This window comes from Pinus tabuliformis, chromosome 5_2 (assembly GCF_031772625.1).
Source record: "Pinus tabuliformis cultivar Carrire ecotype Pingquan chromosome 5_2, CPIR1, whole genome shotgun sequence".
NCBI classification, from domain to species: domain Eukaryota; kingdom Viridiplantae; phylum Streptophyta; class Pinopsida; order Pinales; family Pinaceae; genus Pinus; species Pinus tabuliformis.
Window position 1 is genome coordinate 84,602,699 of NC_142306.1, and position 21,644 is coordinate 84,624,342.

The following is a 21,644-nucleotide window of genomic DNA, read 5'->3' on the forward strand; positions in this document are numbered from 1 at the left end:
TCCCTAGTTTGATTTGCATGGAGGGGAAATCGATGGTTATGTGAAGGACCTGCGATGGAGGGAAAAGTGCTCAACGAAATCTATATAAGGAAGGCAACTCTCCTCATTTGGATATCTTATCTTTCGACATATTGAACTCAATCTTAGTTGCTCAAGCTGCTTAGCCGGGTTACTGTGTTGTTTAGCACACGAGTGTCTCCAAGCGGAGATCTCAACCCTTGCTTCGGTGGACTTCGAGTGCTAGTGTTATGAAACCAGCTCACATAAAGATAGAAAAGAGAGATCCACGCCTTAGAATTCAGCCTCTTCGAGGGGGCAACCTCCTTTACATTACATAAATGAATAATTCTTGGATGATACAAATGAAAAGACCTCCTTTCTATATATAGGAGTCTAAGGGTTAAAACATAATCAGAGCCGACATAACAATAATAATGTAAGGCATAATAATAACAATATGGGCTTCTATGGGGCACAATAGTAACAATATGGGCACTACATGGTACATCAATATAATAAGTGGGTTATACTAATAACAATAAGGGGTTACACTAGTAGTATAGGGCCTAACATGCCCCTCTCCTTCAAAAGCGTTGTCCTCAACGCTTGAGTAGTTCTTGATGCTTCTATATAAAATTCTTGTCCTCCCATGTGGAATATTCAGCGGGTAAGTTCTTCCACTTGATGAGATACTCTGAAATTGATCGATTTCGTAGCTGTCGGGTTCTTGTTTCTGTGACTGCTCCAGGTTCCAATATGATTTTTCCTTCCTCTTCAATTTCTGGCAATATTGCTTGAATTGGGATCTTTTGCAACTTTTGAATAAGTGGCCATACTTCTTCGTCTTCTTCCATTCATCCGTTGCTTCGTTTATCCAATTTGGTTGGATAATATAAATAGCACAGAACAATGCTTCCACATCCTCATCCTTGAAGCGTCTTCCCATTCGGTAAGGTCGCCATTTTTTAAGTGCATGTAGTATTGCCAACATTTCCTTCTCATAAATAGCTTGCTTGAGATGTAGCAGTAAAAATACCCAATCACTTACATCAAAACATTTTTCACTACGATGTTGATCTACCTGTTGTTTCATTTGATTTTGCACCGAAGTGGCGTTATCCTTTAAAAGTTGGAGAACTTGCTGTTGATGCTCGATATGATCTTTCTCTGCTTGAACCTTTTCTTCTTGATATGTCCTTCTATCTTTTGAGGAGTGTAATTTCTTCCAGTCCTTTACAAGATATGGTCGGATTCATTTCTTGATGCTCGATGTGATCTTTCACTTCTTGAACATTTTTCTTCTTGATGTGTCCTTCTATCTTGATAGTTTGAGGATGTGGTAATTTCATCCATTGAATTACAAGATATGGTTGGATTCATTTCTTCTTTCTCGATGTGATCTTTCACTTCTTGCACCTTTTCTTCTTGATATGTCCTTCTATCTTGATAGTTTGAGGAGTGGTAATTCTTGCCAATGCTTTACAAGATATGGTCTGATTCATTTCTTCTTCTCTGGGTGGTGTCCTGACGTATATCCTCTTCTTTTGATGTTTCTTGATCCTTTTCTTCCTCCTCTTCATATTCTATGTAAAATAATTTCTTCTCAGCACACCTATGACCTTTAGTGCATTTGCTATCACAATTGTAACAAAGCCCTTTTTCTCTTTTTTCTTCCAATTGTTGTGGTGTAACCCTTGTAGGTTGTGGAAGGCTGGGAGAAACAACACTTCCATCTTTATAGTTGTGAGGGGTATGCTTCCTGGTTTCCATAATTTTGCTTTCCATTATGTCACAAAGCGCTTTTACTCTTTCCAATTTTTGTGGTGTTGCTCTAAAGAAGGTGTTGCTCTTTGTATCCTCATAATGTGCTATCATTTCCTCCGTGAAAATTGACCACGTAACAAGTTTTTTTACGAGAACAAAGCCCTTTGTACCATAAAAATTGATCTGGTTCTAAATATGAAGATGCAATACATACCTTTTGTAACAGTTGTACACCATGTATATCAAAATATTGCTCCATCTGAAGTATCCAATTTACCGGATCCTTGCCATCAAACTTCCTCATCTTGCTTTTTCTTGATTTTAGGAGCTCTACCTTGAAACAACTGTAACTCTGTACTTTCGGATCTTTAAGTTCTGAAATTGTGACCTGTAGTAGCCCTCTGTGTCCTCTTTCCAATGCCACAAGTCTGATCCAAATTGGATTCTCCAAGAAAGAGTTATGCACAATCTCCCGCAGTGACCTGATTATAGACTAGTTCAGTAGAGCGAACTTGTATGAAGTGCCACGTGTCACTGTTTCAACCTTTGACTCTGAAAAATATATAAACAGAAACTACAGTCCGTCCTCTTTCTGTACCTTCTTACGAAATTTCAATCCGATGCTCAGAAAGAAAGTTATGACGATTTTCCCCAGGTCACCTGTTTTGAATGTAATTCAGGAGTCTGCAAAAAGACCAACTTCCTCAGATCATATCTCCGAAAATATCGCGTACAAATCTCTGAAATTTGGACCCAAGGTTCAGCGTCAATTCTTCTCAAATGGGTTTTTTTTGCGACTTCTGAAACGTCACAGAAAAGAAGTTATAGCGAAAATGCCACGATGACTTGTTTGGAGCAGTGAAACCCTAGAATCCAAAGCTCTGATACCAAATGTTATGAAACCAGCTCACATAAAGATAGAAAAGAGAGATCCACGCCTTAGAATTCAGCCTCTTCGAGGGGGCAACCTCCTTTACATTACATAAATGAATAATTCTTGGATGATACAAATGAAAAGACCTCCTTTCTATATATAGGAGTCTAAGGGGTTATAACATAATCAGAGCCGACATAACAATAATAATGTAAGGGCATAATAATAACAATAGTGGGCTTCTATGGGGCACAATAGTAACAGTATGGGCACTACATGGGTACATCAATATAATAAGTGGGTTATACTAATAACAATAAGGGGTTACACTAGTAGTATAGGGGCCTAACAGCTAGCCCTAAAAGGGAGTTCTTCTTCATCTCAGTTTGTAGCAGCAGCGGGGAGAAGAGTTACAGCAGCTGTAAGTCGAGTACCAGCAGCAGGGGGAGTAACAACAGCGCAGGGATTGCGTAGTCACAGCGTCAGGCACTCTGGGAAGTTGGGGAGACAAGAGCATCCTTCATCATTTTCAGGAGTATAGATGGAAACTACAGACAAGAGAGTCATCCTACACACAGCTCTCATTTCATCACACGCAACACTGCATCATCTCCTCCATGACTGCGCAGTCATTGGAGTGAGACTCTTTGGGGCAGCACCATTTGGGGGAGTTTGGAGCTGGGAGGTTGGGCGATCATTTGGAGGGCCATTTGAGGAGGATTGTTGGAGTTGGGAGAGAAGAGATTGACAGGATCAGTCACAGCAACAAAATTCGAAATCAGAGGAGGGCCAGGCTATGAAGGGTCAAGTTTTGAAGGTTGGAACCAAGGGAAACCCTTTCAGGGTTTTTCTAGGTTTTGGACAGAATCAAACTCCTAATTTTATAGAATTTTCTGAGCGGATCTAAGGGGTCAAACAAGGGTCCCAACTCAGCTAGCAACTAGAGGAGCTAAGGGGAATTTGGGCCAAAATTCCGAGGTCAACATTTGGCCAATTCCTTCATGGGTTATTCTAGGTATTTGGTGGAGAGACCAGGGTTTATTTCCCATAATTTTCTGAGCATTGGAGGTGGGGTTTCCAACAGCATCTTTGCAGCAGACATCATAGTTTCACAAGGGCAATGTAGGGCATCATTGCAGCAGTTATTTGTGGCATCTGGGCTTGACATATTACCACCTGGGCTTGATCACACATGCCATTGAGGCAAACCCAGGTGCACCACTTCCACATTATTGTAATTTTCTCCCAGATTATAATAAAATGGCTCAACTGTTAGTTATTCCTAGACTTTTTATGGGTGTTCACTGAATGTTTCAATTTTATGGTGTTGTTTTTATTGTTTGCTTTGCATAGCACTATTTTTCCTAGTTTGGAACATTACAGCTAAGAAAAATTGTTATTGTGAGTCTAAATTGTATTGACATCATTAGTATTTGGATCATAAGTCTGTTGTTTTTGTTCTGAATGATACTGATACGCAAACTGATTAACATATCTGCGCTTGTGATTCACCTTGATTGTTCCATAGAGTTTGAACTGATAATTGTGATATGAATGTATAATCTCCAATGTTTAATTGTAAATTGGTTATGTCATATTTTTTGTTGTCAAAATAATCTAATTTTTTTATTATACTTGACTCGGGAATCACTAATTGGTTTGCTATTTTAGGCTTTATATAATTTTTATCTTCGACAAGCGTGATAGCAATAGTAACATATTTTCCTACAGTAGACCCTTTAACTCTAAATAACACTGAAGTATACTTATGTGAAGTTTCCAGAAATCTTCCTTCATTTCAAGATTAGAGTCTGTTCTTTTTTCTTCAATGGTTGATTCCATTTTGTTTTGTTGAGAAAATAATATTTTTTTAATAAACCTTCAAAATGTTACCCTACTTTCCCTTTTTTTTAAATTTAGTTTTATTAATAATTTTTTTAATGATAATTTTTTTCCTTTCTTTTACTTCAAAATATAATAAGTCCCTCTTAATTATCTTTTTTACACTATATGATGCATATGGAATATTATCTTATAGCTCTTCAATTAATAATGTATCCCTCTTATTGCCCCTTTTTTTTCTTAATAACTATCATTTATACTTTTATAACTTCCCAAACCTTTTATGAAATAATCTTATTTTATTTAATAATTTGTATTTCTTTTATTTCTCCTGCATCCACTTGTAACTCTTATAACTTTAATTGGGCTAAGGCTTTTCTTCTTGATAACAAGGTATGGCCCAATTAAAATTTAGACCAATCGATAATGTCAATAGGCGTGACCCTTTGATTGTTAATTTTAATCGTTTTCAAAGTGATATTGGCAACATACACATACACTGAACGGATAATAGCCTGCAATGAACACTGTGGCAGCAAATTTTATGGTAAGTCATACGACATCGAACTGAGGAAAGTTGGTTGAACGTCCAACGATGATTGCTATAGGGTGGGAGTGGCGGTTTAGATGGCGGCACTGGGAAGAGTCAACGGTGGCAGACTGGCGTGTGGCTCACAAGAAGAAACTCATGGTAGCGGTGACTGGGCCTTCGAATGAAGTGATAACAAAGTGGTGAAGAAGGTGCTACCGATAGGGACGAAGAGGCCAGTTGCAATTGAGAAGAACTCAGCTGGGGTGGCCAGTGACGGATGTGGGTGGCCCATTCGCAGCGGTGTTGCAGTGTTGGTGGTAGTTAATCTGGGCAATAGACGCGACGCGAAGCAGGGTGGTGTTGCGGTGGAGGTAGTAGTACAGTAGACGACTGCGAGGAGAGTGCGGCTGCAGTGGGCACGGAGGCAGTGGTTCTGTCTGGGTACTGCAGCGTGACCTGCACGAGTGCGTGTTGTGGCGGGGCCAAAGCGGAGGCTATAGCTATCGTGGTCCTTTGTTTTTCAATTTTTATGCTTACAACTTTGTATATATATGTTTTCCAATTTTTTTAATACAATATTTTTTTAATAATTTTTTAATATACGATTTTTTCTTAATCTTTTTTTCAATATATAACCTTTTTTTAATAATTTATCTTTACATATATATATATTATAAGAATTTTTTTAATAATCTTTATATATATAATATATAATTTTTTAAATTTTTATTTTCCTTATATATATACTTTTTTCTTCTCTCTCTTTTTTCAATTTTTTTTAAAATTTTATTTTCCTTCTATATATACTTTTTTTCTTCTATCTCTTTTTTTTTCCTTTTTTTTAACGGCCAAAGGCCTCAATGGTGAAAATTGGCAGAATGAAGAAACTCCAACTATGTAGCGAAACGCTTGATCACACAACAACAAAGTTGACAGAAGTTGATAGCCAAGGGTTGGGATTAGTCAACATGGCTCTGATACCAATGTAATAAACAAGGTTTGTATACCTACAATAATCTTCAAAATACTTCGAAGACAAAAACATCCATTGTAGGACAAGTAATTATATATAAGAATATGTGAATACAAGTGAGATAATTACAAATGAGAGTGAGTGTTTGCTTATATACCTAGGCAGGTAACTCTTCACAAATGGGCATGTCCTTAGAGACATGCCTCTTCAATACTAATTACTAGTTAGTTAATCATTAATTATGATTATTATTGTTTACATTAGTTTTTATTGTTAATTTATTCATAACAGGGTGGCCACACAAAGAAGACATTACATCACACAATTTATATCCCTCCTAATGCTAAACAAGAGCAGAGAAGTTATTGAATAAAATCCCCCTTGAAGCCATATTTCCCACACCAATACGATTCCACAAATTGGTGAAAAGTGGTTTTATCAAGATGTAAGAAAGGTTGTCTATCAAGGGCACAAAAATTGGCACAAGTTGTTCCTAAGAATGAAGCGATCAAATGTAGTGGATTAGGCCCAAATAGACTTTTCTAGGATGGGAGCCAAGTGATTCACAGATAAGGTCCTCATCATCAACATTTGTTTGTCAAGTCATTGTAGTAGTAACATCATGACATGGAAAAGAAAAATCCACTGAAACACAGAGATTCTTATATTTCAGATCTTCTGAAGTAGTATGCTAAGTATACAAACCTTGTTCGTTACATTGGTATCAGAGCATTCCTCTAAGTATACAAACTTTGTTCGTTACACAAGTGGAATGAAATACAACCTATTCCAATAAATAAGCACTTATCGTCATCACCAAGATTGCATAGTATTGGTATTAGCATTAGATAGTTCACACATTATCAGTATTAGCATCAAATAGTTCACACAGTATCAATATTAGCATGAGAGATAGTTCACACAATATCAATAATTCTCATACGTGTCCCAGAGAGATGGTTTTGCAAAAGCATTATACAGGGTACATTCACTCTCCAATACAAAGTGACCAAATTATCATGCATATTCCTCACCATGTTCTTCCTAGCAATGTGAATGATCAAATGATCCTTCACTGAATCAAAGATGATTCACTTTGCCCTAACCAGAGTCTTGGTATGTTCTACCGAGTCCTTGGGATTAGTGGCAGGTATGATCTTTTTATCCACAAGATACCACAGTTCAACTTCCTCCAACAGATTTTTTATCCTACACTTCCACGTTACAAAGTTGGAAGCACTCTCCAACATGTGACACTCTCAAAGGCCAAAAGTAGCCATCGCTGCAGAGCCGAAAAGCACACTTGAATAAATAGATCATTCTTAAAAGAAATCAAATCTACAATTGATCCCAGGTGCAAATTACCTATTTCAAGTCAATGACAACCTTCCAATCACTAGAAGACCCTGGGCATCTCACCCAACAACCTATCACAGGTCCAATGCCAATCACTAGCACAGATCTAGTTCAATCACTGCAGAGCATCACAACCACTGAAACCCTCTCATAGCTCCCTCTTACAAGCAATTAATTTTTCCATACATAGAATCCTGGAAGATTACAGTAAAAGTGCTTTGATACCATGTTATTTTTCAGACCATGGTAAGCAGATTTTGCACTCAGATAAATTAACTTTACACACTAGGTAGGTAAAAACTAAAACTTTCAATCAAAACAACAACCAAGTACATAAATCTATAAATGCATAATACTGGAAATACAAACAGAAATACACACATTTGAACTCTCAAAACAGAATCTGTATTCTATTAACACAAAACAGTAAACTCTCAATGCACACAGCTCAAAACATCAAATCCGTAACCATCCCTGTCAAATACCCTATCCCTCTTTTATAGACTAGGAGGACTAGGGTTTACAATTAATGTGATCCACTTATGTGGTACACCTAGCATGAAGGTGGAAAACCCTAATTGCCTTGGGTAGTATGCCAAGCTTGAATGGGTAAGCTCACATATGCAAGCATCTCAAACACAGGCTTTATTACACCTTCCTAGAATAGAAAGCTATCTCATGCAGTGCACTTTATCTTGTAGAGATAGGCACCACCTTAAATCTGGAATAGTATGGAGAGCTGTGCCTAGCTAAAAAGGAGAAACCCTAATCTAGGATCATGCTCATGGCTTAAAACTTGACAGCAACAAACTCAGACTGAACAACATTTCTAAATTAGGAAAATACCAAGGTTGGTGCATGCATGATGTGAGTTACAACATGCATGCACCTTCTATCGTAGAACTATATATATCTACAGCAGCACCTCATAAAGGCTTCCAACAGTGCAGCAGTGCCCTCAAACGTTGACCTCTCTGCTACAGAGAAATCGAGGTATGTTGGATCTGCTGAAGCACACCAATGCCAGAGGAGAATCAAATACTGAGAAACAAAGGTAAAAATCATGAATGAGGTTTTAAACCCTAAAAATACATGATCCAATAACCCTAGTTCCATAGCCCTTAGGTGACCCGAATAGCCAAAAATCTTTGGATCAGCTGCTGAATTGAGTAAGGTTCATAATCACTCTAACCATATAAAGAATCAAGATTCACAATAAATAGCAAGAGAATCTAATGAAACCAACACAAACCCAAATTCTGCAATAAAGAGAGGAATATACCACCACTAGGGCAGCACAACACTTGAAGAGAAATCAACCAAGAGGAGTGCAGCCCTGAAAGGAGAGTGAATGCAAGAGCAAGTGCACTAGAGAGAGAAACAAACTCAAGCACAAAAGAGCACAACACCTAATGGTGTCCTTGGGAAAATTATTTTATTAAGAATGAAAAAGAATTGCTTGAAGTAAATTACAAATGAGAGTTGGTTTATAAATACCCAAATTAAGACGTGGGACACTTTACTCAATAGAGATTATGAGCCTACATGTACAAAGTCAACCTTAACCAAGCATAAAATATAATTAAAAGTATCACTAATCATATGATATAAGGTCAGTCATGGCTGAAAGTGAATATTACACCATTTTCATCAAAGAACGTGTCTGGTTGGCAAATACTATTTGACAGAGTGTAATCAAATTAAATTTGGTTCACTTACTTGATTGTGATTGCAAAACTATATATATCTGACTTCTCAGTATGTATTTCTTTTTTGAGTACTTCGGGTGCCATATAAATAAGTGTTCCAACCATGTTCTTTTTATGGAAACCCCCAGTTGGTTTCCCAGATGACTTCCAATTTTGTACAGTTGTCTTTTCAAGATCTTTTCCATAGACTGCCAATCCAAAATCCGCAAGGTGTGCTTCCAATTTGTTGTCAAGCTGTGAAAATCATACAATGGATGCATCAGGGAAGAGAGTAGTATAATTCTGAGCACATAATATATACTTTGAAGGATAGAATGTAACAGAACAAAGTCTGCAAAAGTGAGAGATGGGAACTCATACAAGAATATTTGCAGGTTTGATATCCCTATGGACAATTCCAAGCTTATGAAGGTACTGCAAAGCCCTGGCTGCCATAACAAATATATATATGTAAGATTGGCTCCCAAAACACATACTTCAATTAAAAAAGTAACAATAAACTTATTCACTCCCGATTCTCAGCAGAAAAGTAGTTGCCTTCTTTTGTTTTACATAACAATCTTTAGCTTGCTAAAATGTTTCAGCAAAGAATGAGGAAAATGGAAAAAGAACCAAGGTGAGTTATGCAATTTAAAATGGTCAGGGTACATTAAAAGCTATGGATATGGACACTGCAGTACAGGAAAAATACATGATTTTAAATAAGTATGGCACTCTGTAAAACAATATGGCAGCATACATTATAATTTCATCAAAAATAAAGAATGGTTGAGGGATTTTTATAATCAACAAAAACTCAAAAAGTATTCAAACTTGTGCATTGATCAATCGCTCTGTAATGTTCTGAGGTATCTTTTATAGACATCTGCATTGGAGAGCAGCCTTTTGGTGATCCATGATTTTATAAGAAGTCAACTTGGACCTCTGATTTGTTCTCCGCTTTACCAAAGTATCAGTTTATGGACATTAAGATGTAGGGTGGGTTTTGATGGTATGAAACAAGATTTATGTACTGCAGATGTGCATTGTCTGATAGAAGACATTAACAGCAGTATCTGCTAAACTCCCTCTTATGAAGTCTCAGTTCAGCTGAGCTAGGGTTTAAGACAAAGTATAATTTCTTTTATAACCTTCCGTTGGTGATGAATTGTTTTGATCTCCCTAGCCTGCCCTATGACCTCCATAATCCATGTAGTTTTTACTGTTTAGTCTTAATCTCTTTAAAAATAAAATTTAAAATTCGGACAATACAAGGAGTATAAAAACTGTGAATATACCTACCATAAACAATCAATCTTGCAGCTTGAAAACAGGTGCTTTATCCATGATAACTTGCAACACATTGGTTGAGCGGCGAGCCTACTTGCTCAATAGCAGCAATTAAAATTTCAGAGATGAAATTGATATCGTTACCTCACCTGCACAATCTTATGCTCTTAAGAATATTTCTCCTTTTGGTGATGTTGAAATGGCATTGATCAATGGCCTATGCCTTGTACCAATGCACCCATTTGAAATAATGGAAACCCCTGAGCTACTCCATGAGCTACAAATTGGTCTTAAAACATACCCAAAAGTTACCTCCATTTCTTGAGAAAAATTGTTTGTACCCTTGAAATCTTGACAGGCTTTGCTAATTGCCCGCACCAAATACTGCCAATAGGGGGACCAACCCCACATTAAAATGGATACCACAAGTGGAAATGGCCCTTGCCACTCTTGTTTTAGCTTACTCTCTCCCTTGATTACTGAGCATTCTCACCAATCTGCTTTCTTGACATGCAGCTTGAGGTCTGAATCCTCTGATAACTCTTCTTCAACCTGTGCAGCCCTCATCCTTACTTCATGGACAATCCTTGGCTCACTGCTAACAGCAAAGCAAGTATTGCTACTGATATTGCTTTTTTGGTCTTTCAACTTTTGAGCAACATTATGCTCTTTCTCAAATTTGGCCCTTACCTCCTAATTTCTAGGATGCGCACAAACATCTACACCCTTTACCCCTTCATGCAAAATATGATCCTTCACTCTTGCCTAAGGCCCCTTGTAAATGTTGCCATTATTACATAAATTACACCTCATTCACAAAACCCCTATTACCCATTTGTTTGAGCTTGATAACTTCTAAAAAGGATAGTATTATTGTTTCATGTTTTCTTGAGCAGGTTTAGACTCTAGAGACATGAGAATTGTCACTTTGAAAAGTCATGAATGCTCCAAAAACAATAAAGAATGTTAGTTTTTTATTATGATGGTAGCATCGGACAAGTGTTCTAGTCTCAGATGGTGCTAAGAGACTAAAGAACACAGGATCTCCAATACTCAAAAATGGTTTCGTGAGATATGGTTCCGAAGCACCTTAATTAAATTATTTCCCAAGTTTAACTTAGGAAAGTTGGTTAATTAAAGTTAATTAATTAAGGATGTTCGAGATTGCTCTAGAGACTTCTATTAATGAAGTCTAATTGATCTTAGCCATTGATGGAGATTTAATCTTGGTCGTTGAAGTCTCAATGAGAAATTATAAGAGAAGCTCAAAGGGTTGGAGAGAGAACACATCGAGCATTAGTTTTCTCGGCAAATAAAGCTACCCAGTTCGCAGAAAGTGAGGGTGCAGTTCAAGCCAAAGGGAGAGCATTGGAGAGAGGGAGTAACGGAAAATCAGAGAGCAAGATTCCAGAGAGTTTTCCAGTGTTTCTCCAGTGTCGGATTGGCAAGAGAAAGGAGGCTGAATTATCTGTAGAGAGGATCGCAGAAGCCAGTGCGAATTTCCAGAAACCCCAGTGCGAGTTGCTGGAAGAGCCACAGGTCAACAGCTAGAGGCCGGATCTATTTCTAGGAAGAGGTGCGAGTGGTTTCCAGTGATAGAGGGAGGCAAGACGGCTCACTTGGAGCCAATTTCCAAGTAGTACCAGATTCCCAAGGCCAGCAGCGTGAATTTCAAGTTGTAGTGCGAGCAATGAAAGTGGGGTTCGAGCAGGAAAAAGGGAGGCCGATTTATTTAGCAAAGGAAATCTGGAATCTCCAGATTCTTTTGGGCTAATATTTGCTGGAGGATTACCAATTGTGCATCCAGATTATTGTACTCTCAAATTTGTTGCATAATAATAAAATAAATCCTCATCTGCTGCACTATGTGCATCTATTTCTCAGTTCCTGATTTTACTTCCGCAATGTAATTTTATTGTGAAGAATTGCAGTGTATGTTATTCGTTTTTTGCCCTATAACAAATAAATTGCTAATCATTTAGAAGAATAAACTCCAGTTGCTACAATTTAAGGAAATTTCACAAAGAAATACGCTCTCTAAAGATAAAGCTTCCCACAACCTTCTTTTTGTTGGAAATCCACCAATGCTTGCTCCATATGCTCCAAAACATAATTAAAATGCTTGTTGTTTCTATAGGAAGCTCTTCTTGCTGAAAAAAGAGTGAGGAATGGGAGAAAAGAAGTGGTTTCTTATAAGAGATGAGAGGTAGTGGTTTCTTATCAAAAATGAGAAGCAATGGTCTCTTACAAGAAAAGAAACGCTGATAGGGTTTCCAGAAGTTTCTATTTTTTTCAAGTGAATCTAAAAATCATTTCAATTTCTTCCCTGATAGACCTACATTGTGGTTGAGTTTTATACTCAGAAGGTCATCATTGGAGATCGAATACATGTTGTGGCCAAAGGGGTTCAAGTTGGTGGTATTTATACATTGCAAGCAAATCCAGTGAAGCATGGTGCCCTAGTGCATAATAATGGCAAGCTATGTAAACATTGGCATAGGCACTTTTGTCACTTACGTTATGGAGCACTTCCTCTCTTGAAGAACAAGGCGCAGGGATTGTCGAACTCCAAGATCAAGAAAGGAGTATGCAAGGGATGCACACTTGGAAAACATACCAGCAATTCTTTTCCAAGTAGTGAGCAAAGATCGAGAGGGTTCTAGAGTTGATCCATTCGAATGTATGTGGACCTATGTCTTCCTTTTCTTTGAAAGGTAATCCATATTATGTTGCTTTCATTGATGATTACTCAGGAAAAACTTGAATTTATTTTATGAAAACTAAGGATGAAGTGTTCAATATGTTTATAGAGTTCAAGGCCTTAGTTGAAAATCAAACAAGGAAGAAGATCAAGGTGCTTCATTCAAATGATGGATGTGAGTATTCGTCTAGGAAGTTTGATCTTTTTGCAAGGAAGAAGGGATCAAGAGGGAAGTGTTAGTGTTTTACAACTTGCAACATATGAGGGTTACAAAGAGGAAGAATGGATCTATTCTTATGTTAAATTATTGTAAAACCAGTGATCTAAGCAAACAAATCAAATCTAGTTACTTTGCAGGTAATATTAACTTTTGCATGTAGTGGAAAACGAGAAAAGCAATCACACAATACACAAATATTTTTTCCCTTCTAGATCAGTTCATCATTCAAAATTATCTCCAAAACTTACAAGAGCTCCCTCATAGGGGAAAATGGCTCCAAGAATTAATCAAATGAACAGCAAACCTGAAAATTACAGTTTGCATGGAAATTGAGGAAGCTTGCCCTCAAATCCGTATGACAATACCTGATCCGTATGGACTGCGGTACAGACTGCTCTATTGGGTTGTTTGACTACTCCTGTCCTTGCTGCTAACTAGTTGCCTGTCCTGCTGAAGGCCGGTTGCCTTCTCCTTGTTGAAACACTGCTGAAATTCTTGCCAGTGGCTGAAAATCAGATCTCTGATTTTTCTCCTTCACTCACATGGCTTGTGAAATGAATGTTCAGTGTAGGAGAAAATCAGAGATTTGATTTTCAGCCATTGGTGAAAATTTCAGTAGTATTTCAGCAAGGAGAAGGTAGCTGAAAATTTCAGTAGTATTTCAGCAAGGAGAAGGTAGACAGCCTTCAACAGGACAAGCAACCTATTAGCAGCAAGGACAGGAGCAACTAGACAACTTAGCAGAGAAGTCTGTACCACAGTCTGTACAGATTTCGTACCACCGTATGAATTTCATACCATCATACAGATTTGAGGGCAGGCTACCTCAATTTCCATGCAAACTAAAATTTTCAGGTTTGTTGTTCGTTTGATCAATTCTCCAAGCCATTTTTCCCTATGAGGGAGCTCTTGTAACTTCTGAAGATAATTTTGAATGATGACTTGATCTAGAAGGGCAGAAATATTTGTGTATTGTGTGTGATTGCTTTTCTCGTTTTCCGTTGAATGCAAAAGTTCATATTACCAATACGAACAAAATAACTAGATCTGATCTGTTTGCTTAGATCACTTGTTTTAGGAAATTTCCACATGGTACCAGAGCTCCGGCTCTGAGAGAAAAGCATATCTATAATTTTCAAGTTACTTCGGCGATAAAACTAGGGACAGCCATGTCAATAACCAGTGTGAAAGTTGTCCACAGGGTCTTGGATAGCCAGTGATCGGGTGAATTGTTAAGGCATTCCTAGATGTTAAGTCACCGTTTCAATTCCCCGCCCTATTCGGGTATTATTATTGGACATGACCATGATGTAGCATCACCGTTGTTGAACTTGAAAAAAAAAAATCAAGTGTGAAAGTTGGGATCGACTTGATGGGTTTTGAATTCTTGCCATGGAAGGCAAGAATCTCAGTGATCTTGAAGGAGCAAGACTTGTGGGAAATCGTGTCCAACCCTCCTCTAGCTCCAACATGGGCCTCAGGGAGCACGCAGACACCAGCAAGAGTAAACCCTATTATGTAGGCAGCATGGGATAAGAAGGGCAATCCTTGAAGCTATTAAGGATCATTTGATTTTGCATGTTGCAGAAAAGACCAGATCTAAGGAGATGTTTGATGCCTTAGTATTGCTTTTTCAAAGTGATAACATGAGTTGGAAAATGATTCTCAAAACTAAGCTTAGAGAGTGTAGAATGAACCCCTTCGACAATATAACCAACTACTTTATGAGGATCACACAGATCCGTGACCAGCTTGCAACTATTGGAGAAGTTGTATTGGATGCAAAGCTAGTGAATGTTGCTCTGAATGGGTTCACCAAGGCCTAGGAACCATTCATCATGGGCATCTATGCTCGAGAACATCTTCCCAATTGGGAGAGACTTTGGGATGATTGCATCCAAGAGGAGACTCATAAAGAGTCCAAGACCAGTAAGCAAGGAGAAGGAGCAATAAATGAAAACTTGGCCCTAGTCAACAAAATAAAGAAGACCAACGGGAAAGTTTCCATCAAGAAGGGTGATAGTCAGGGAGAGGGACAACAGTCCGAGTGTTAAATTTCTTGAAACTTTGCGCACTACTTAGATGAATTTTGGAAACAAGGCAACTAAAAACTCAAACCAAATTTACTTTCACCAAGATACAAAGTTTCTTAACTTTCAACATGTAGTGGAAAATCGTTGACATAAAAACACATGCACACAAAATTGACACGCTTGTTTTACACAGAAAACCCAAAAGGGAAAATCTACGTTCTTTGTTGTGGCATTTTATTTATTGTTCTTTGAGGAAATGGATCTTATACAATTCTACTGCAACCAAAAATTTGTCTCTGAGAAAGCGCTAGGCTTCTCCTAACTATTCTCAGCTCTACAATTGTTCTCTGCTAAAGATAGTCTCGAATTTCCCCGAAAATCTTGATCCTTGTGCCACAATTCTTGTGCACTCTAGGCTCCTCAATCCTTGTGCACTTAGGCTCCTAAATCCTTGCGCACTTGCTCCTAAATCTATGCACACAATTGATGTGCATTCCACAATAAAGAATGATTTCTGATCTTGTGCCTTCATCCTTCTCTTTATAGATAGAAATTGATGCATGCAATAGGTCTGGTTGAATTTCAATTTGCACTAGTGTCACGAGTTTCCTTTGCTAGTTAACTGGAGAAAGTCCCAGTTACACTTGGACTAGCTCTCAGTTAACCAGCTCGAGTTCCTCCTTGATTTGCTCTAGTTGTGATTGCGAGTTAACTGCAAACTCAACTCATTCTCCCTCCAATCACACAAAAGTCTTAATTTGTTCTAACTCAACTTGTCACTACCACCTCATCCTACAGTCTAAATGAAGAAGACTACAACTAACTGAAGCTCCAACACAACGCATGCAAACTTGATGACCATTCCAGTAAACTAGAAATCAACTCATTGTAACTAAAGTATATCTCATGAACTCGCATTCATGCTAGAGGAAGACTAATTCGTGGTCTTAACTGGCTAAGGCACAAGTCAGAAGACCTTCCATCGCTATATTTTCAACACCGAGCAGAAGAGAGATATGAGCAAAGATCAAATGTTATATCTGCCATAAGAATGGGCACTTTGCTTCTCAGTGTCCACATAGGAAGAAGGGAAAGGGGAAGTCACAGACAGTTGCAAGCGACAACAGAGATAGTTGAGCGAGCTTGCTTCCAATTTCAATAGTGACTTTTCACCTGTGTCTTGCTTTTCTACCAGCACCATTGTTAGAACCACCTGGTACTTGGACAATGGCACCTCCCGCCACATGACAGAGGCTAGAGAACTATTCGGTAGTTTTGCAGAGGATGACTCAAGGATCCATATTGAGCTTGGCGATGATGCCAAATATGCAATGAAAGGACAAGGGACAATTCAATTCGAACTTGAGTCAGAAGGGTCCTTTGATGCACAGGAGGTACTCTATGTACCTGGCCTAAAGAAGAACCTTTTTTCCATATCAGTCATGGAGTACAAAGGATATGAGTCTAATTTTCAGAGGGGGCAACTATTCATCTTCCTAGAGGGAGCCAGTCCAGAGACTATAGTGAGGAATGGATTTCGAGAGGGGAACCTGTATAAACTTCAGGGTCATCCTACTCAGGCACTAGTGCACACTAGTGAGAGCATGTGTGAGCTTTGGCACAAGAGGATGGGATATCTCCATCACAGGGCTCTACCATTACTAAGACAAATGGTCATTGGGCTTCCAGACTTCGGTCTAGACTCTAGACTAGCAGTAGGCATGCAAAGGGTGTGCACTTGGAAAGAATGTCAAGGCATCCTTCCCTAGTAGTGAGACTCGATCCAAAGGCATTTTGGATCTGATCCCTTCTAATTTAGCAGGCACTATTTTAGTATCTTCAGTAAAGGGCACATCTTAGTATGTGACCTTCATTGATGATTTCTCCTGAAAGACCTAGATCTACTTCATGAAGACCAAGGGTGAGGTCTTTAGTCATTTCAGAGCTTTCAAAGTTCAGGTGGAGTGTGATAGGAAGGAAGATCAAGGTGCTCAGGACAGACAACGAGGGTGAATACACCTATAATGAGTTCACATATTTCTACAACGAGGCAGATATCAAGAGGGAGAAGACAGTGGCCTACAACCCATATCAGAATGGGGTTGTAGAGAGGAAGAACCAGTTTATCATCAGTGCAGTGAAGACCATGATCCATGATCAGAGTTTGTCAATGTTTCTGTGGGCTGAGGCATGCAACACAACTATATATTTGCAGAATAGGAGTTCACACCGGATTTTCGAGGATAAGACATCGGAGGAAGCATTCACAGGCAAGATATTTTGGAGATAGGACTTTCTAGATATTATTTTTAAGTCTAGAAAGTCAAAAGTGACCTCCAAGACCGATTCGGCCCTACCAGAGGAAGTCGGCCTAGTTTGAGGCTATTCAACCTCCACATAAGCATATATATAGAAGCTGCTCGACCTCATTTGGACACACACTTTTGCAATTCGATCTTAAGCAAGAAAGAAGAAGAGAAGGGAGAGAAGGTCTAGGAGAAGGAAGCATCTCAAGAGGAAACCAAAAATATGAGTTTTGTGATTATTTCTACTAACATGTGTGAGAGAATTAGGGTTTTTGCAGTCTGATGGGGGTTGAAATTGCAGGTCTGAATTTTAGACCTGAAGTATAGGGCCGAAACTATGACTTGGTGCAAATTGAAGAAGGTTTGATTTTTGTTGAACATGTTGACTTGAGCTTGGTTGAGGAAACAGTTGTTGGAAGGTTGACTTGGTGCTTGGAGGAGGTCTTGACTTCCGTCTTTGGGCCTTGGATTTCTCATTTGAGTTGATTTTATAAAAAGAGAAGAGATTGTTTTTGGGTTTTGCCCCTAGAGAGGTTTTGCCTTGGCTTGGAGCCTATATTTTGTGTCTATTGTCTTTTATGATTTTTATGGTTTATGCTCTTGATAATTGTTTGATGAAAAAAATCTAATAAAGAATAATAAGAAGATGATATAAGTTCACAAGTTGTTATCAAGGATAGGGAGAATTGTTTTTAATAGCTACCCTACTTGATTCTCCAACATGGGATCAAAGTTAAGGTGAGAAGAAGGTAGCTAGAAAATAATTGTTGTTGGCATAAGTGGAAGACATCCATTGAAGAACATCATACTAGGTCAAGGAAGACAAGGAAGCATCAAGAATCCTGGGAACATCATCCACTCTTTGGAGCGGCTTGAAGATTGTTGAAGGCATCCTAGAAGTCATCGCTCCAAGGCATCTTTGAAGTTTTTTGAAGATTCTTGAAATCATCCAAGTGCAACACATTCAGAAGATTTCTCTGATTTGGCCATAGATCTGAAGCACCTCAGCAAAGGAGAAAAGAAGCATAGTTTTGTGACTTTCCATGATTGTTTGGAGGGCCGATTTTTATAGGTAGGAGGTCGAAGGATGGGAGAAGAAGTCTGGGCATTTTTGGTGCATATCTAAGGTGTGTTTTGTTGAAAATAGTACCAAGAAGAGGTGTTACTAGGGTTTTATCCCTTTTAGCCTAGTGAGCACATTAATGAGCTTTGTCTCAATGATATTTATGAGTTATATTAATGTCATAGGTAGAAAAGGTACTTAGAAGTGTTGTACCATGTACTTTTTCTAATATTGAAGTCACTTGTACTTTATAAAGTGACTTTATTTGTAAAGTACTATGTGTACTTTTATAATGTTAAAGTGAGGTGAAAAATCACTATGAGAAAAATTTTAAAAAGTACACAACTTGAAAAAGGTACTATGAGATTTTTAAGTGATGGGGTCAATGTATGAGAGGAATCATTTGGGAGAATTGATCTCAACCACACATATTGAGATTTGCGGATAAAATCTCAACCATTGGATCCTAGGTTTAGGAATTCAATCCTTTCCAAGGAGACAAAAGAGGGAAAAGGGAAATCATTCTTCACTTCACACTTGAGAGAGAGCATCAAGAAAACAGAGAAGAGAAACTTCATGTAGGAGGAGAGAAATTGCAGCTACTCGAATCCCAAGGAGGAGGACGTACAGCAGGCACGAAAATCAAGGAGACAGCAGCACAATTTTTGAGATGTGGCACAGTTTTCAAGGAACAGCAGCAAATACTCGGAACGAATTTCGAGGTAAGAGGCACAAAAATTGAGAGAGGAAACAGCTACTGTTAGGCCTGAAATTTGAGGCACGAATTTTGGGACAGCTGCTACAAGAAGTGCGAAAATCGAGGGTTTCTATCGCTGTAAGGCACAATTTTCAAGGAGGTATAGTCATCCTTCAGCGCAGAATTTGAGGCACCTTCCAGCACAGGTTCTGGGCACTAATTCCAAGGAGCTGGGCAGAGATATTTTGCTAAATTTCTGGGCATGTAAATTTGTGGAAATCTGAAAAATTCAGTGGGCACAAATTTCCAGAATAAGTACATTAATGCTTCAACAAAAAGGGAGATAAGTACTGTGTTTTATGTACTTATTTAAATTTCTCAAGCAATATAATCCTCCTTTGAAGACCGGTTTTCCCCAAGAGGCTGTGGGTTTTTCCGGGTCAGATTGACCAAAAATTAGTGTCTCAAATGTGTTGAATGCATTCATAATTTTTTTGCATTAATTATCAGCTGATAGGAAAGTGAAAAATTAGTAGAAGCACTCTTTAATGTTTGCAATAACTGCATTTTGAAATTTATATCAAGATGACAAAATATGTGGGTTGGGCCTGAACAAACACATGCAAACCTGTAAACTAGGTTAAGGGTGCAGTTCATTTTATTTTCAACACATTTCTATTTCTGATTAGGCCGCAGACCTTTTGTTATATTGTAGGTAGAAGGACTCTCTCTTAAGGAGAGTCGAGAGACCTAGGAAGTCTCCAAACTCTAGGCTGCATACATACTACATAGAAGTGCCAACACAATTGATTGGAGGAGAACGCAGGTCTGTAAGGAGGGTTTGTAGCAGAGTATTAATACTGACATGTGCCCTAACTAAGTCTGATAGAACTCAATGAAAGTACATCAGGTCACTAAAATATCCTGGAGGAATCAACTATATAGAACAAGGATGTCAAAGGATGAAGATATGTCCACCTATCTTATGAAAATCTCACAATTAAGGGATCGGTTGCAAGGGCTTGCGGAAGTCATTTCTAATTCAGAGATGACTATGTGTGTGCTAAATGCTTTGCCATCTGAATGGAGCAGTTTTGTGATTAGTGTCTACTCAAGAAAAGATACTACTCTATTTGATGAACTGTGCTCAATGTATCTTGGAAGAAATAAGGATAAAGGCAAAGGATGACATCGGACTGAAAAGTCTGAAGCTTTTATTGTAAAATCCAAGAAGAAAAAGAAAGTGAAGTTTGGAAAGTCCAAAGGAAAACCAGATATGTCCAAAATTCAATGCTATGGATGCAATGAATATGGACATTTTAGGAGGGACTATCCAAACAAATCCAAAAACAAGAAAAACAACAAAAGGAAGGAAAGGAGTGGAGCCCGCACAGCTGAAGAAGAGGAAGAACCTGAGAAGAAGCCGAAAGGTGAAGATCCCAAGGATCTATACTATTGAAGGAAGCTCCATCTCTATCAGGTTTATGTACAGTTTTTCTTTCTTTTATTAGAAAGCAGCAGTTAGAGTAGCATGCATCATTGCATTCTCTAGAAGAGTTTTTATTTTTGTAGCATCATGAAAGGAAGCATGGCATCATAGAAGAAAGCATATGATAGTAGAGGAATTAGAGTCTACATGATCAAGTTGCTTTGGAAAAAGTCATCTAGCTAACAAGAATGAGAAGATTTGGACCATCTTGCACATCATAGTTCATCCAAGTATTTTCTAACATAATGTTAGAGGTAGTCATCTTGCAAAAGGATCATCAAGATCCTACTATAAGAACCATCATTTAGGGAAGGTTCTTTAACTTAGAAGCATCATGACATGACTAGTATATATTCCATCTAGTATGGAAACAATAGTCTTGAAGGATGAAGAGAAAATGAATTTCAAGTTGCAGCTTGAGAGGCAGAATTAAATTATTTCTCCTCTTAAGGGAAACTTATCTTCGATAAGGAAAAAATGAAGCTCATTCAAAGAAAGGATAGCTAGATGGTGAAAGGTATGCATGTCTTCAGTTACTCTTCTCGAAAATGGTAAAATTCATAAGAATGTGCTCGATAACATGAGCATGAGAAGGCTTCCATGTAATTACTCAACACTTGGAAGGAGTTTGGCATGCTTTGGAATGGTTAAGGATCAAGACTTTGTTGTTTTTCCACAATCCTGGTGTCTAGGATAGAATCTTAAATCACTGACGCTACCAAACCAAGAATCACAACGAAGATACTTTGCATAGCAGAATATAAACAACAGTAAATCTACTAGTGCACAAAATATAGACAACCTTTTACACAATTT

General features: G+C 38.2%; 1 protein-coding gene across 1 annotated transcript in view; it reads right to left on the minus strand.

The window, feature by feature from the left end:
* LOC149157663 (protein kinase family protein / protein phosphatase 2C (PP2C) family protein) overlaps positions 1 to 21,644 on the minus strand; it is a 169,674-nt gene that overhangs the window by 77,005 nt on the left and 71,025 nt on the right. Inside the window, exons 4-5 of the mRNA XM_089435949.1 lie at positions 9,411 to 9,478; positions 9,061 to 9,284 (exon numbers count right to left, since the gene is read on the minus strand). Coding sequence (XP_089292075.1) covers positions 9,061 to 9,284; positions 9,411 to 9,478 — 292 coding nt within the window. The remainder of the gene's footprint in view (positions 1 to 9,060; positions 9,285 to 9,410; positions 9,479 to 21,644) is intronic.